General features: G+C 44.9%; 1 protein-coding gene across 7 annotated transcripts in view; it reads right to left on the reverse strand.

Annotated features, from left to right (window-relative positions):
- Window positions 1-211: 211 nt before the first annotated feature.
- LOC122396323 (calcium/calmodulin-dependent protein kinase type II alpha chain) overlaps window positions 212-18,422 on the reverse strand; it is a 127,999-nt gene continuing 109,788 nt past the window's right edge. For 2 of the 7 annotated variants that reach the window (XM_043394626.1, XM_043394634.1), the window contains 5 exons: window positions 7,086-7,148; window positions 5,445-5,520; window positions 5,118-5,212; window positions 4,339-4,453; window positions 212-4,160 (listed from right to left, as the gene is read on the reverse strand). In XM_043394626.1, coding sequence (XP_043250561.1) covers window positions 4,028-4,160; window positions 4,339-4,453; window positions 5,118-5,212; window positions 5,445-5,520; window positions 7,086-7,148 — 482 coding nt within the window. In that variant the 3' untranslated portion in view covers window positions 212-4,027. Of the gene's footprint in view, window positions 4,161-4,338; window positions 4,457-5,117; window positions 5,213-5,444; window positions 5,521-7,085; window positions 7,149-11,042; window positions 11,118-12,707; window positions 12,867-13,667; window positions 13,671-18,422 lie in introns of all 7 variants that reach the window. The other 5 variants (XM_043394652.1, XM_043394667.1, XM_043394642.1 and 2 more) reach the window with 3 other exon arrangements.

Below are 18,422 nucleotides of genomic sequence, written 5' to 3' on the forward strand. Positions count from 1 at the left end.
CAACAATCACACGTAGAAGCGACGAATTAGAGTAGTAGAAATAACTATTCCCTTAATTTTAATTTATCATTATATTTATATTTATAATATAGTATCTGCAATATATTAAATCGTTCTTTCTCTTTCCTATTTCTTTCTTTCTCTCTCTATCTCTCGCTCTATCTTTCTCACTTTCTTTCTTTCTCATTCTCTCCCTCTCTCACTCTCATTCTCTCTCTCTCTCTCTCTCTCTCTCTCTCTCTCTCTCTCTCTCTCTCTCTCTTTCTGTGTGTCTGTATCCAATATACATACGCGGTAGGTCGCGGTGCGCGCGCGTGCGCACACGAAGCGCGAGAACCTTGTTAACGCGCGATCGCGATCCTTCCGGTCGCCGGGCGTCATCGATCGATCGTTCAATTCGATCCGAGCCAACGATACTTCAACGACGACTCGAATTCGATGTACTCAGAATTAGCTAACAGCCGGATAGGCACCTTCGTTCGACTTCCGTTTAACACACTCGCGACGACGCGACCAATTTCCGCCCAAGAAAAAAATAAGATAAAAATGAAATTTAACTTGAGTTCTTTATGTTACGTGTAGCGTTACAAGATGTTCCAAGCTGCAGAAATTTTCGAGTTTCGAAAAGCGTACCTCCGCGAATCTGGAACGTATACTAAACTTCACGTTCGCGTCAAACTTAACACAGCTCGAAATGGAGAAAACTGTCACACGCTCTGCTTCTGAAACAAACATTACACAATTGAAATAAAAAATATATTAAAGAGAGACCTTCTCCCTCGTCCTTAGACGTCCTGTACGATCCAAAAAATAAAGATAAAAAAAAACAGAAAGGAATCAGCAACGCTGGACGTCGTCGCGAATGTGTCACGAGCGAACCGAGTCGAAACGAATCGAAACGCGGAACTAAAACGATCGCGAGACACGAGACGAAAAAACGAAGAAAATTTCGAGGACGACGAACCTGAAGCATGGTTCCCGCGGAAATTCGAGCCCGGCGAGCTCGAATCGACGCGAGTCACGCGCGTGCACCCTGTTCGCGCGGTCGCACGCGTGCGTACCCATGTACGTGTTATAACATATATGTATATTTGTATATATATATATATTTATATAACAAGATGGCAAAAATGTTCCTCCGATAATCTCGTAGATCTTTCTTCATTTCCCTCGACAAACCACGCCCGCCCCTCCTCCTCGTTCGCGTTCACCCCCAGCGGGTTCGTTTTCCTATAATCGATTTACTCGTATTTAGTAATAGAGGATGTACGAACGTGTAGAAAGATTTATCTCGTGTTTTTAATGAAGGGTAAATTCGACAAAAAAGTTTTCGATCGCGGATCACCCAGGATCTCGACCGTCTCGGTTCACCGTCGAGCGAGAATACGCTTCACTCGTCGCGCACGCCAGCGACTTATCATCCCCCATTTTGATTCCTCTTCGGCGTACGCCGTTTCATCCGTTTTCGTCCTCTTCGTTCCTTCGCGTTCGCGGTCGAACGCGGTTTCGTTCCGCTTCCGTTTCTTCCTCGTTGTCCGCTGGTTTGCCTCCCGTTGTCGCGCGTGCACTCTCGGGGACACGAGATCGACTGGTAAAACGAAATTTCACGTGGGTCGGCGGCCCGCGCGGGACCGCCATTACGACGATGAGGTAACAACGTTTAAAGATCGCTCTTCTGTCCCTCGGACAATCGCGCGTTACTTGTTCTCTGTATGTGTTTGTGTGTGTGTGTATGTATTTTTGTACGCGTTCCCTTGCTGCACGGAGCCACGAAGATTGCCCCTGAACGGTGGATTCAACGAGGTCTTGCTGTTAGCGACCCTAACATAGAGTTTCAATCTCAACTCAATTGGTAAACGGAGATCAACTGTCCTTTAAAGCATTTAAAAAATAATGAACTAACGTAGGTTATACGATTATTAGTTTAAACTTGCGGAGAGCTCAATCTAATAATCCACTTAAGGGTTAAAATATATCCCACCGGTACTTTGCTGCTACTGAGAGCTCCAAACAAGCATGAGATCATGGTCCATTCTTTGATAACAAAATAGAAGACCGTATATAACAATGGAGACGTGTATAAAATTGTTTAAAGCAATGAACTCGCGCCACTAGGATTTCCAATCCACCATACAACATCTTTCAGAAGGAAATGGAGTTCTTGATTTCTCTACAAAGTTCTATGTTCCAACTGACCAAGGCAGGATCCAACTATCGAATAACTACGTCTAACAGATTATAATTCCACCCAAGAGCAACCTTCCCAGCTCCCCTGTAATGGCTGCTTCCAGCGAGAAGCTTCGTTCCTCTTTCTATTCGTTTAAAACTTCTGGAGTACCATACCGGCGTGCGTACAGTATATCGAGGTGTCTGTGTACGAGTGTGTTCGAAGTTGTATATCGGTATATATGCGTTTGTGTGAGCGCGCATGCGGATATACATGGATCGCTCTCGGTATCGTCGTTGCGAGAGACGAGAACGAAAATTAGGAGAAAAAAGAGTTACATGGAAGATTGTTCTGTACAGCGACTATCGTACGAACTAAATTATACGTGGATGCCGATGTGTCGGCGCCAATCTTGTCGATGCACGGCCGTCTACGGCCGCGTCCTCCGCTCGTCCCGTTCGTACGCCTCCGGTTTCCGGTTCTTCCTCCTCTTCCGGTTCGCATCCGACCGCGTTCATCCATCCTCGACGTTCGCGGCTCGCCTCGTCGATGCCCAGCACCGACGCAATTGGAACACCTTGGCCCTCGAGGACCAGTATCTTCTACCCTTTCTTCCTCTCGCGGTAGCCAAACGGTATCAACAGAGCCAGACATTCTGTACTTTCGTCCCAACGGAGTTTCTTTGCTCGAGGCTGCTCCCGGGAGATCAAACCCAACGAACGCACAGTCAAAAATTCTGATTCCTCTTATTGCTTCTTAGCAAGAATTTTACGACTTGGTCGAGGTCGCCTCTCGAACCCTAATCTCGCGAACAGAGCCAGAAATTCTGATCCTCCTCGTCGCTTTTTATCATTCTCATCCCCAATGGTGGACTTCTTCTGGCTGATGGCAACGTCGAGGCTGCTCCCGGAGTTCAACTCTAACGAACACGGTGAAAAATTCCGATTCCTCTTTATTGCTAGCAAGACTTTTTACTCCCCCGTTGCTGCAAAATCGTGCAGGTTTCTTCCTCGATGGTCGACAGCAGTCTCTACGACCATATCGCTGCGACTCTCCTCTCCACGGGAGATCGAATATTACAGAATCGGGAATTCTGATACTCTTACTCTTCTTCTGTCCACCTTAACATCGGATGTTGGGGAGCAGAGACAGGGATCCTCGTTGCTCTTCCAGAATCGTTCTTCCCTCCAACGTTGTCAGGTACCATGGAACCAATTAACGGTTATCACTTTCTTCGTCGACCAAAAAAAAAAAACCTCTTCCTCGGCGTTGTCCCCAACCACGAAACGACTGCGTCTCCGCCCCCCGCGACCCGTTCCCTCTCGATCTCCAGCGAACAATCGGTGCCTCGTGGTCCACCGGAAGCGGTTCCCCCGTGGTGGTTCTTCGCGGTAAGTACGCTGTCGCAGGTACTGGAGCGTGAATTGGAAAATATGCCGAACGCACCCTGGGCACTTCCTCGCGGCTATTTATCGGTGTGTGTGTGTGCTTCTCTTCGTGTTCGTCGCGCTCGTTGCTCGACCAAGCGCGCGGGCGCGCTCGTGTGTCGTAAAGAGGAATAAATAAATAAATATACGTACCGCGAACAGAAAGAAAGATTAATCCTGGGGCCACGGGGAATGTGTTACGCGCTGTTCGAGTCGGGTCGATCGCGAGAAGGGAACCGCGGACGCGATATAATTCCATTATCCAGGACTGATTTTTCCTTCTCTCCATAATAGTCGCCTTTACTATATATTTATTTATTTACGCGAACGAGTTTTAGTTTTGTCCACGCGTCGAGGCGACGAGCGTTCACCGACACATCGGCCCTTTCTTCTTCTCTCCTACTGCCTCCCCCTAACTTCGCCGTCGGCCGATTTACTTGTGATTGAACGAGAACGGCGACGGTCCCGTCACCGCGCTTCGGTGGAAATGCACGTTCTGCCATTTGTTGTCCCTCTTGTGCCACACGCGGCTCTCCTCGCTCTGCTGAGTGTGCGCTACCCCTTGTCTGGAACATTCAACGTGATTTGTGCGCCCCCTGTTCCGTTCAGCATCGCGGAATTCTCCGACAACTGGATCAAGCAGACTCTATGACTCGAAACACGACGAAGATCAAGAGAAAATTGAATTTAAAGGGGACAACCACCGTGGCAGATTGAAAGATTCGATTTCTAATTGAAACTTACTTGTCCATGTACTGCGTCAGCCTGACGTACGCGATGCACGCGGCGTCCTCGCCGAGGAGGTGCACATGAGGATTCAGGATCGTCGTGTTGACGGCCTTGCAGTTCTTCCCCAGGACTGCTTGAAGATTTGAAAAGCGAAACACTTGTTATTCGAGGGTCTGCGGGTCGCCGAAGCTCTCGACTGGCACGGAAAACAACCAGTACACAAACGAAAACACAACCAAAGAAGATACTCTGACGATGTTGAGGCTCGCGAGCGTTCAATGTACAAAGAATAAGGGGAACGAAAGCGTAAGTAGAGAAAATGGTGACACTCTTGCGTACACTGATCGAGCCAAACGTTGCAGCTGCTTTGTTAAGTTATAACCAACTATAGTTATTAATCAATGCTGATTGGAAGTAAAACTAGCGCGTGGTTTGGCGCGTTCAGTGCTCGATCTTGCATTCGAACGAACACAATATTAGATGGTGCAATAAGAAGCCGTGTCGACGTTAAATTCGCGGCGATTGACACCGACCCATCGGAGACTTCAACGCCGGGACAAGAAAGGAAACGCGTTAGTGCCGTGTCCGCCGTGTAAATAAATTCGTTTTTACATTGGACATTGCTTTTTTATCATTAAAATGCATGGAGAGATATATTATTCGCGGACACGACAGAGCATGCAGCAATAGAAAGAAAACATAAAACGTTACAACGAAGACACAACGGGTGCAGTGGCTGTCAACGCGGTTATCGACGAGCGCGATTAACAGTGATGCAAATGAGTCATAATTACCATTATCAAAGTAAAATTTGTGGAAATCCATTCCCTCGACTAAATTACCTAGAGCCTCCGGCTCGAACGCGGTCAGATGCGGATCACAGATTTTCCTGGAAGCGTAAACGGCATTAGAATTCTCTCTGTACCTCGGAACGGGAACGTTATCGATCATTTTTGCGGTCAAGAAGCTTTCCATTATTTAAACATATTCTTATTTTCCCTAAAACGAATATTTCACGATATATTTATCCGACGCTAAGATATTTCTAATCTGCTACAATGATATAACAAAGTGTACTAAAGTTTGTCCACCGGAAGCTGTCCGGTTGACGCGTGACTTACGTGTACGCCTCGAAATCGCCGGTGTTGATGCTCTCGATCAGCTGCTCGGTCATCTTGATGATCTCCTGACGGCGTGCTGGAATCGTCAATACATTATCGATCAGTTCAACCGCGCGATCGGCATGCCCGATCGACGAAGAGAACGATCCGGGCTCATACCGACACATCGTACGGCACAACAGTCACATGCACGAATTCTTTATCAACTTCTACGTCCTACGCCAAAGACTCTCTTATCATAGGTTAAACCATTGGAGCCGTCTCAAAAAAATTACAGTGACATTACCTTCACCCGAATACGTTTTATTAAAAAATCTACTCTATCGAATCCGACTCCAATGACACGATCCCCGAATGGTCGCCTCCTTCTTCTAGACCAACGCCCTCTCGAGCTGACTTTTCTTTCTCGTCGTTAACGCTCTGGTAATTAGAAGACGCGAATGCGGACGCCAGAAGTAATTAGAGGGTAAAACACGACCATTCGAGGACCGAGTTCCGGTCGTGACGGCAAACTTTCTTCTTCTACCCCGATGGTTGGCGCATCGACTTCCTGGACGATGTTCGCCGCCGAGGACGACGTCCTTTTGGCGAATAAAATCAGCAACAACGAGCTGGAATTTATTCTCCGATCGAACAAAAATAACTGACCGACGTTAACGAGAACGATAATGAAGGAAATATTCGATCGATTTCAACGTTCTCTCAAAACAAGTTTAATTTTTACAGCATTGAAATATGGAAGAAATTGCTCGTCGAATATTTTCTTTAAAGTTTCCCCTCGAAATCGGTCAGTTATATTTGGCGTGGCGCGAGTTAATCCCAGCTGGTTGTGCGTCGATGCGGCGCCCATCCGAGCGGAAACGATCGAGCGTGTCTCGTCGATGCGCGCGTCGTTCGAATCGTCTTCCTCTCACGTCGACGCGGCATCGACGACACGGAGAATTTTTCCGACGCTTTCCCCGCATCGACGGGGAAAACGGAACACGTGTCGGGTAAACACGTATAGATCTTTCAACGTTGCGCAGCCTGAAACCGGAAGTCGTCTTCCTGGACGCTGGAGGAATAAAAATATGTTTCTGTTTCGACGATTCACGTACGTGTTTCTAGCAGGGACAATTTTTCCCTTGGATTTTTCCAGTTTCCGACGACGTACGGTACGAATTCCCGCGATTTTCTTAACGACGTCTTTCCGTCCGCGCGACGAAACGGAATTCCGGAACAACATCCCCCATTCGTCTAATGATTTTCGCATAAAAAAAGAAATCTCCGACGAGGTTCTTCGAAGTCTCCGTGACCTCTCACGTATGGACGCTCTCGAGCGTGCGGATGGTAAAGAAAAAATAATGAAAAATAAATGTACAGCGCTAAAATCACGGGGAAAGTCTCACACGGAGCTTGACACGGAGTTCAGAAGTGAATTTTCGTAATTTTCATGGTTTTTACTGATATTTCTGATTTTCCCGCGACCACCACCGTCAGCATCGTCAGCCACAGAGCTGCGCTCTACCCTACTGCGCACCACACCGAGCGAGACAACAAGTTTACATTACGCTGGATCGGCGAATTACTACGGTCGAAACGGAAACGGAAACGGAAACGTTCCCGTCGCGTCGCTGTTGGTACGATGTTAGGTTTCGTTACCTGAGCACTGGGAGTTGGTTGATAGCTGGCTGCAGGTCTTGATAGGACACACGATTCTTATTTCTACAAGCAATATATATAGAGATACATACACATATATATAGAGAGATACCGTTGGTTATTAATGATTCATTTCAGCGTAGGCGGGAGGATCTTTCTGCGCGACACAAGCGGTTTTCGCGGAAGATCAAGATCCGCGCTGGACTATTTCCCGCGTGGTCGATCAAGCTGATAGAAAACAAATAACACAGGGTGTCCTCAAATATTCCCACTAAACCCTCCCCGATATATTCCGTACACACAAACCACGAAAAGTGTGACGCAAAGACTAATAAAAAAACAATTTTAAACGAAAGGATAATGGGAACTGTTCTTACGATCAACACGGTGCACAGTAAAAATTCTAATTGCTCGTAGTAATCAACCTGAGATAGAATCGAGACAAATTCAATGACTTCTTAACGTTCGATACATCGATCCTGTGTGTAAGGGACGTATCAGGGTGGTTTGGCCGGAAAATCCTGGGCCACCCCGCTGAAATTCCCCTCCGTTTCTCGATCTTAGCACAGGTCTCTCGCGAGAGATCTCGTTTCCCCGGTTTTCCGGCGGGTTCGACCTCGAACGAGTCGAAAGAAATTCGACCGTTCGAGCGAAACGTCGCGGAGCTTAATCCCCGCGAGCGGCGTAAGAGGATTAACCGTCTCCTCCGGTTCCATCTCGTCCTTATTACGCTTTTTCCTTCTTCTGTGTCCCCTCCTTCTTCCCCTCCGTCGGCTTCTGCAACCCTTTTTAACGAAACGCTGGCTCCGGAATCATCCTCGTTTCGCGGAGACGTCGACCGTCGTTGCGTTACGCGCCGGAAATTTCACGCGATTTTACGCGAAACGCGAATTCGATTCTGTTAGGAATCGATATATTCTCGCGTTGGATTCGACCGGGAGACCGTTCGCTTTTTAAGCAAGCACGCGCGTAGCTCGGCTAAGTAATTAATGCGCTCGTTTCTGGTTGTGGAAACGACGGTTTTGCGTACGTTCACTGCAAGCGACGCGCATTATGCACAGAGCTTTATCGACTATATTGCAAACACCCTTTCGAAAATATCTTTACAACATCAGCCTTTTTAATCAACGAGTTCTTCGAATCGTATGGAAAAGTCTAGAGACAGCAAACAGTTTATGTATTAAAATTTAATTAATTTGCGTAATTATTGTCTCGACAATTGTTGAAACGATGTATTAATAGATGCAGAAAGAGCTAACAAGAAATATCTGACCACGAAAGAAAAAATAACTACAAAATTATACGTATAAGAAAGTAGTAAGTGATGTTGGAGCATATATGGTCAGACCACGTCCTTATACTTTCTCCAAAAATTTTATAGACACTTCGAAATGCATTTCGAATGAAAGATTGACTTCCCAGAGTATTGTACATTGCACAAATATTATTATAAAAATTCACTTACAAGTATAAAGCCCGTCTGACTATAAACGTGTCACTATCACTTACGATCGTCCCTTCCAGAAAAGTAAGGACCACGCTGATGTTCTAATTAAAATTCTCGAAAGTTGTTTGCAACCCAGCCGGTAAAACCTGTATACGACGATCGTATAATTGATTTTGGACGAGACGATTTGAAAATAAAAGAAAGACAGGAACGACACTGCAGACGAGAACAGATGCGTACAACGAGGTAGCTTTACTGGATCGTTTCGAACGACGAAACAACCCTTTCGATGGTATACCAGCTGCGAGAAGCGTTCAACGACAATTACGAGTACTTGGAAGCCATTTTGTGTTGCTGGATTTCGTACTCCGACGTTTCCATAGCCCCCTTGCATATTGCCAGGAACAGACACGAGAACTGCGATCAAACGATCTATCAGCGGACTAGCGTATGTAATGTCATTAACTACGAAGCCTGTCCGACGATTCTTTCGTTTCACACAACACAAACGTATTAGGTTTCAGATGTTTTATTGGTACGTTCACAGTTTACGCCTACACAATGAATTACACGTGGATTTGTAGCATTCAGCGTGGACGAGAGCCTAATCAATGTTCCTACGCGACGCTCGATTGCCAGCGACGAGTAAAATACCATTTCGAGGTCTGGTGTTAACCGTACGATTCGTTCAACTATTAACAAATCGATGCAGAATTTCAACGTCAATTCGCGCGATACCGTTTCTAATCGAGCAAATCCCAAAGCCATTTTTCGCAATAACAAATCGAACGTTAAAGCTTCTGCGTTCCATTTGTGCCTTTTCGAAAAAATTTAACTTCGATAAAAATGTAGCAAATGTACAACCAGCTTCAAAGTTAAACACACGTTTCGATATCTAATTCGATGCCGTTGTTTCCGGATAAAGATATTAAATTTCCTGAAAATGTTTTTCGGAGGAACGTTCAAATTCCAGACACGAATTTCGCGCAAAAAAGTGCTCCGATATTAAATTTCGCGCCACCCCTTTCAAGGGGAAAATTTAAAATTTGAATATTCCCGAGTTTCGTATCAAATTCGGTGGTATTTTCTCTGATTTTGCCTTTCAGCAGATTTTTATAACGTTTAATAATTTCTGTAAAAGCGATGCTTACAATTTTTTAACGAAACTTTTAGTATTTAATAGTTTGTTTCGAATCAGATAGCAGAAACGTTTCGAAAACGAGGATTTGACGAATCGCGACTCCACTCAGAGAAATGATATTTTACGGTGGTCAGTTTGCACGCTAAACTCTGCGATACATAATGCGGGAGAAACAATAGGGACGCACAGAGACAATTCTCCGAGTGTTTCGCAGATCCATCGCGGTACGCGTCCTCCGCCTTGGCGATAATTGTGCGACTCGCCACGCGTGCGTGCGTGGCACCGCGTGCGTTGCTTCGAAAAACAAAACAAAAAGAAAAAAAGAAAGTGTAGAAAAAAAGGGGAGAACAAAGGGTTCGTGCGAGATTCGAAAGTCTTGAGATCGTTAAACGTAATTTTCAGTTGTACTAAAGTGCTGCTGGATCCTTTGGTGTCGTGTCTGACGGTGTCCTGACTCTCTTGTCTGACCGAGATCGATACTTACTACTTACAACGGCTCGCCGTCCGACAAAACAAAACCGTGACTACCCGCTGCGGAAGATTCGCGATACGACGAATGAAACGAACCGGAAATCGTTCGAATGGCAGTTCTTAACGTACAGAGACGAGCGAAATTGATCGAATTTCCCACGATACTACCGTACACGATCGCGCTGCAATTGCAGGGCAATTGGAAAATCACTGTTTCAATAATTACAATGTGACTTAATCAGATTAGAATTTGCTCGCCTATCGCGATCGTTCGGTTTCTCCGTCGTATCGCGATGCCGATTACGCAGCATCTACCAAAAGGATAAAATACCAGAGAGATCACGAACGGTGTCACTAGTTACCGGGTGTCCAGAAAAAAGGGGACATCGAAAATTTAGAAGAAAATTCCGAAGACGAAACAAGAGGCTCGCGCAGGAAGTGTTTTCGTGACGCTTAACGGGCCTCGAAGTCGGAAATTGAGCTATTCTCGTAGATTTCAATCCTTCTTCGAATCATGACTATACAACCACTGTTCAAATTAATCATTATCTATACTAACTCCTTCAAATAAAATTAAACTACTTCATAGCAAATGTAAACATCATTTCATGTTTCCCAATTCTATTAAAATCCATTAGTTCACCAAATTTCTGTAATTCGAAGAAGGGTTGCTTTCGCGAAACATCCTGCGACGAGTCTAAGGTGTAAAAAGAAATATTGCCTGGTCATTGGGAAAGTTTAAGGACAAAATAAAGGAAGTTCGAGGCTCCGTGGAACGTCGCGTGGCTCGAACTTCACGACAAGGTACACCGTTTAAGCTTCGAGCAGGCGTCCTCGTCCTTCGTGCCCTTTTTTTTCGCTTTCCCTGCGACCTTACCGGCGATGGTGCTCTTCTTACCGTCTTCCGGGTCGCAGCCCTCGGCCGGACCAAGCTGCACGTATCCAGCGCCGCCCGTTCGCCGGACTTCCGGTTCTGATTTTTCGTTCGTTTGGACGCATGCAATTGAAAACGACGCGGCATGCCAGCGATGCGTGCAACCGGAACATGCAGAAACACACAGGACTGGTCATCGAACGCGTTTCGCAGAAATTAAAAGCGATATCCGCTCGAACGAAACTTAGGGGGGGCTGGGAACAATCAGGGCTGAAGACTCCTCGAATTACTCGATATTCGAATTACTACCATTTTGTAACCAACAAACTCTCACGATGATCCATCTCTGTTTATAAAAGAAACGAGTTGCGTTTAAGATTTTGCAATATACATAATAGTGTATGTAAATATTTGAGCATTAGCATTAAGAATTTAAGTATTCGAATACGGAGAAGCTTGACAAGCAGTCCCAGCCCTAGGAACAACGCGAGACATGCAACGAGACATGGGTTTTATCGTTCAAAAGAGATCGGTTGTTCGATCGTCGAAGATCGAAAATTAATGCATCGTTACGGATAAATTTGGATCTTCGTGCGTTAAAATAAAATTATTTACAGTGCCCCCAGTAGTTGACTTTTCAGCAGCTTCGATCATTTACCATTTGCTTGGACAATAATAACCCACCGGAGGGATAATAGCTGGGTACGCGGTATCACTTTTTCCGTGGCAAATGAATTCGAGTTACGGGAACACGTGTCCTCTATTTCGCAGAGGAATTGCCGACGTCCCATCAGCCGACACGACGGTAAAAATATCTTCCATTTGCGAAATGGAAGTTTGATTTATGGGCGTCGCCGCGATAAATGCACTTTTGGCTATTATGGGAATCAATCAAGCCGCACAATGCGGTCGCGAACGCGTCTCTGTCCAATGAAATGCATTATCGGAGATCATTGTGACTGGCACGACGCATCTTCCGTAATTACAGGATCGATCCGACAACAACGCCGGGAATGTATTTTTTCCCGAAATTTTCCCCACCGGTTACGCAAAGATTTTCCCTAGATCCTGCAATTTTCAGAGAGAACGGAAACTGTACCACAGAACCAATTTATATTTTCCAATATTGCAGGAATCCAATTTCATCGACCATCAGTCAATAACACGCAACGAATAGTCTCAAACGCAAACCGTTCGCACGAATATCCAATTTCTTTTTTACCCTGTATCCCCTGTTAGCCAAGTTCCATCCGCTGTGTTTTAATAATAATCGACTGCTATTACTAGAGTACATAATCTATTCGTAATTTCGCGATAGTTTAGGTTCCTGGCACTTTAAATTAAATTCACGAAATCCTCGTACAAAATACAACCACGTATGACTCGACTCAATAACTATCAATGCCTGTGTTTCACTATGTTTATAAACTACAGACATGTTCAAACATCAATCCCGTCAACGATGCATTAAATATCGACCCGTCTCGAACCGGGGGAGGGGGGGGGGAAGGAATGAACAATGCATTCAAAAATAACGGATAAACAAAAGAACCAGGCACAAATAAGGTTTGACTAGAATCGAATGTACCGTGTGTCGGCGTATACTCGTGTGGGAGGAGAGTATGCAAACGCGGCGAGAAGACGGAATTGGGGGGGGGGGGGCGTTTAGAGGTGTTAAACGATACAGACCGTTGGTTGCTGAGTCGTAGCGTCGCGACGATGCCGTGGGCGTCGCCGCGATGTGGTTGCCGATGTAGACGGCCGCCGGCGAGGACGGCGAAGCGCCTGTCTGGCTGTTCTGGCTGTTGCTGCTGCTGCCACTGCTGCTACCGCTTCCTGCGCTGCCAGCTAGTCATGCAACCAACCAACCAAAACACGAGCTACTGTCAGCCTCCGTGAACAGCTTCCTCCCGGTCTCTTCTGGTTTCTTTTCGTACCGTCATCGGTCACCCACTGCGCTCTCCGACGATCTGTTCGCTGAAATAATCGCGAGGAAACCGGCGCCCCCCAACTTTACCAGATCTCGAGTCTGAATCTACTTAATTGGTTGCTCAAGAACACTACCCTTGTCAAGAATTGCGTCAGACACCGTCATTTTTATTTATTTAAACACCCATTAAATTTCGTCGAACGATTTCTGGGCCACAGATTAGTTTGTCCACTTACTGAATTTTTTTCTCGAAAATGCGTAGGATTTCGGGGGTATACCTATTCACCAAAAATGATTGTAATTGACCCCTGCAATCGAAAATAATTTTTCTAGACGGATTTGAAATTTTTTAATTTGGTCGAAAATCTGTCCACTTTCGGAATTTTTTTTCTCGAAATTGCGTAGGATTTCGGGGGTATGCCTATTCACCAAAAATGATTGTAATTGACCCCTGCAATTGAAAATAATTTTTCTAGAACGATTTGAAAATTTTAATTTTCACGAAAAATTTCATACATTTTCGAATTTTTTTCTAGAAAGTGAGTAGGATTTCGGGGGTATGTCTATTGACCAAAAATGATTGTAGTTAACCCCTGCGACGGAAAATAATTTTTTCACAACGATTTGAAATCTTTTTTTTTGGCCGAAAAATTTAGGCACCTACCCCCTGTCGATTTTTCTTAGTAATTCGTTTTTCATTTTTCATGAATTTGTTTGACCCGCTACAGAAAAGTTGTCTAATACTTTTTTGTAGGCACCCATGAGCTCTACTTCAGAAAAAAGTTTCATTGAAATATATTCACTATTGTAGGAGTTATGGCTGTTTGAAAATTGAACCACTTTTATGTGGTTTTTCTCACTTTACGGGGTCAAGGACCAACTTTTCGAATATTTTTAGAATTTCTACATATTCTCCACCAAAATACGCGTCGTTAGCTTTTTTAAATATTAGAATCCTTCAATCCGTTCAGGAGTTATGATGTTTTAAAGATACGCATGGAATTTCAGGGGAACATATCAATGGTATGGTCAGACATTATATTTTCGGTAAGGAATTTTTTTCTCGAAAGTGCGTAGGATTTCGAGGGTATACCTATTCACCAAAAATGATTGTAATTGACCCCTGCAATCGAAAATAATTTTTCCAGAATGATTCAAAATTTTTTTGTTTTCGCCTACTCTCTGTCGATTTTTCTTAAGTAATTTGTTTTTGATTTTCAATAAATTTGTTTTACCGCCTACGGAAATGTTGTCTAATACATTTTTGTAGCTATCCATGAGCTGACTATTGTAAGAGAGACCACTAGAATCAACCACTCCATCGTGAGTAGAGTTGAAATTTTTGTTTCCTTTATGACGGAACCAAGTTTCATTTTTCAGCAATTAAGATGCGTTTCGAACCACGGAATGTCTTCCCTTGCTCCTGACTTCGTGCCAAAGCGATAAATGCGCACGTTAGGAAACAATGGTTATTATGCTCTAAGCTCGGTTCATGAATATGAGTTATTGCCCAGTTTAGCGACGCCAGAACTTCGAATTCCAGAATTTATCGAAATGCATATTAATGGCTCTGGCGTAAGAGGGACGATGCTTTAAACGATTCTTGAAAGCACATCATTTTATATAATTTAAACTATTACACTGTATATACTTCTGTATATGCTACTATATTTGAAAGAAAAAATTGATAAATTTCTATTTATTGCTGAGATGCCTTGAGCAACGAATTAATTTTCCACAAACTGTAACAGCGAGATCTAGTACAATACATGCGATTACTGACTCAATATTGATCTCGTTTCCTCGACGAAAGAGAGGCGGGAGAGCGCAGCGGACCTTTCTTGAGAGAATTGAAAACCAAAGAGAGTAAAAAACAATAAAGAAACAATCGTCGTAAGCAAATCGGCAGAATGCAGAGGCGTCGCGAGGTGCTCGTTCGAAGGGGGCTCCGAACGAGGTTCGCAAAGATCAAAGAGTACACGAGTGTAAATGCTTAATCGATTAATCTAGATCAGACAGTACTAGGTAAGCGTGTGGTGTCGAGAATCCCAACGAAAGGAACGAGTTTCGATGGACGGTCGATGACTGGTGAATTGTAATGACATGTTACGAAAGATGTGCTCAAGGGGGTCGAGGGGGTTGTGAGAATGAGATGAGATGGGGAAGGGAGAAGCATTTTAATGCGTGAAGATACTATGTTCGCGAAGCGTGTGAGTGTGTTCGGTATCGGGTGCGACCAGAGCGATTTTTAGGAGAATAAGAAAAATTCAAGTCATGCTTCGACTCTAAAATGGGACTCACCGATTGCTGCCTAGCGATTCGGTCTTCGTTCTTGTTCTCTCGCGTGAACAGAAGCGACTTTAGACGCTCGGACGATTCACTCTCGCGATCGTCGTCGAATCCTTTGCACGCTTAATACTTAAGAGGACTATAAACATCCTTGGGAACAAGATACCTTTCCACCGACTCGTTTCAATCTCACTTTCCAGCGGACTACTTTCTCAAATTCAACAGAAATCGTTAACAAATAACATTTACGAGCTCTCCGAGACCCGTCGGAGCGACGAGTTTCGTAAATTCGATGTTAGAAGAGAAGATGTCGGAATTCAGACGGATCGGGAGAGAAAATCTTACCGATTCGTCGACGGCACGTTGGTATCCTTGCCTCTCGTGCCCAGGCTCTTACTTTTCGTGGCACGAGCTATGGTTCGCGATAACAGCGACGCGGAGTCACCGCCATTTCGCTCGTCTCTGGTCCCCGCTGGGACCGATCGTAAACTTTTACCGCGGAACCGCGATAAAAACGTGGCTCGTAATACCTCACGACGACGCTACGATTATTCTCGTTCCTCTCGCGCCGTTGTATCGTCCTCGAGTCGCGAATAAACGCTCGCGAACGAGACAGAGCGAAAGGAACGAGCGCTTATCGTCGCGACTACGTCGTTCTCGACCGCCCCCGCTTGGTCGGTTTTCTCCGCGCCATTTTGCGCTCGTTTCGAGCCGCGACGCGAATTTTACGAGCGTCCGTTTTCGGTTCCTTCCTTCGTTCGTACCGTTCTCGGGTCTGAAACCAGCGTCGGACAGGACAGGCTTCGTAGGACTCGTTTGTCTCGCAGAGATCGATTTTGGGGCAACCAATCCAATAAAAGACTTATAAGAGTGTCCTTTCAATGTTTATCTTTACTCGTGCGAAGAGGAATGTTAGCCAGTAATTCAAATTAAAGACTTGTATTTCTCATTGCATAGCTTTATAAACGCGAACCCGGATAACTGAAATGTCGCGTGATAACTAGCTACGATTAAAAGCCTCGCAGAATAAGACGCAATGAGAAATGTGAGAGTTTTTGCATTGCATTAATGGCGTCGCTTTGAAATTACATAGACCAAGCGCGAATATACGAGAGGTCCATTTCTGGAATGAATTCAAATTGTACCTGGTTTCAGGGGTGGCTCCTTCGCGGAATGATAGATGTTCGAAGATGGGCGAAATTCTTGTCTAAACAAAGATCGCGAATAAAGAATGAAAGATAAACGACCGTCTGTTCTACAAAGTTATGTCTCACATTGAACGAATGGGAATGTTCAACCGAATAAACATTGCAAACGAATCCCTGTAGAAATTTGTTATTCTTCATCCATTATTCGAGTAAAATTCTGCCCATTTATACGTCTCACGACTATTCAGTTTCGTGTTTGGATAAATATTTCAACGGCGTGGATACGTTTCGCGTGATTGAATACGCAATTTCGAGATTGGAAATTATCCTTCGGTGTCCTTGAAATCGTGCGATTACTGGCGTAGGCGGAAGTGACAAAAACGTTCGCGGCCATGATATTCGCGCCGAGAGACGAAAGAACGGTAGAAACAGAGAGACTGGTTCGCGTTTCCGGCGGAATCCTCGTAACGCCGCGGGCATCGTGAATAATGGAGGTAATTATTCCGACCGCCGCTCGTAAAATGATATAACGCAATATTGCGGCGTGGAAAAATAACGGGAGGACGTTGATAGCGTGTTACTTTCAAATTTTATATCTTCCCTTCCTCCGGACCCTTCGATCCATCGCGATCCGCGTTCCCCCGCTTCGATGGGGCGCGAGAGTCACGATAATTTCGAATCTTAAATCCCACAAAAGCTATCGAAATAATTCAAAAGGCTCGAACGGCGCGGTCAAAATGGTTAACCTTTCCTTTGATCTTCGGTAGAAAGAACTTTACTGCCATTTTGATGGAGTCAAGCACCGGTATTAAAGTCTTTGTACCGTTCGAGGGAGGAAAAAAGATTCTTTTTTACGGCCATAACTTACGGAATCACGCAAACATCAAAGAATTATCCACGCGAGGAAACGGGATTCCGACGGAGTTCTGTTCGAATCGATATATAAAAAAAAAAAGGGGGAAAAAGTAATTTCAAAAGGTTTCGAGTTTCTCTACCGTGCTTCCGCTCTTGGCTCGCATTCACCAGCCGAATTACCTTGGGCTCCTTGTAGGAGTACCGCGGCTATTCCAAGGGGGTTCCCTTGGATCTGGTTTTGGGGATGCTTGTTCGTCTGGCTCGCCGCCCCGACTACCCTGGCGAACGCGGACACGGCGGCAGGACTGTTCGGAGGCGTGCCCTGGGAGGCGGGGCCTTTGTCGAAGATTTCGAATTCACCGATTAGAAGTGTCAGCAAAGAGGGTCGCGTCCACGCGGGGGGGTTCCAAACGCAACAGTCCACAGACCACCCTCACTGTTCAGTCGGCTAGACCGAGTCGTAATCGGGCCCATCGAGATTAATTCCGTGTTAGAAGACAGTGGGAATCGCGTTAGTTGGGAATTACGGAGTCTAGCCTTGGAGACTTTGAGGACTTTCGAGCCAGTAATCGACACTCTGAACGGGACAGTATCACCCTCCATTACGAGCAATGAATTATGAATGATCTTATCCCATCTGACAGTGTTTTAATTGTACTTTGAATCTTCGATACCTCAGTTTTTAATAAGCTCGTAATCGAGACTGAATCTGACCGATTTTGGGGAGTATTTGGACGATGATCTAAGCGCTACAGAGCTGACGAAGTACCTTATCGAACAAGCAACTAGACCCCAGTCTATTTGGGCCTATGAAAATTGTTTCAGAGTTAGGGTTCTTTAGAAAATCGCGTTAGTGGAGACTTCGGGTCTTTCTGGAGCAGGAAATTAATTCAGTGTTAGAAGACACTTTTAACCGCTAGCAATTACACAAGAACTAGCCAATAATATTGTTAAGAGCCTCCCTTCAGAGTTTGAGAGATATTTGAACGATAATCCAAGCCAATTAAAGTTGGCAATCGCCTTATTAAATAGACAACTAGATTACAGGTTAGTTCGAAAAACTAGTGTCAGTACAGAAGTCCACGAAAATATCACAGAACGTTCAACTCGATCAGACCACGTCATAATTGGGCCCATGAAAGTTAATTCCGTGTTAAACGAAGTCACTAAATTTTATATATT

Source organism: Colletes gigas, unplaced genomic scaffold (assembly GCF_013123115.1).
Source record: "Colletes gigas isolate AHSC1104 unplaced genomic scaffold, ASM1312311v1 Colletes_gigas_Sc00001, whole genome shotgun sequence".
In the NCBI taxonomy this organism is placed as follows: Eukaryota; Metazoa; Arthropoda; class Insecta; order Hymenoptera; family Colletidae; genus Colletes; species Colletes gigas.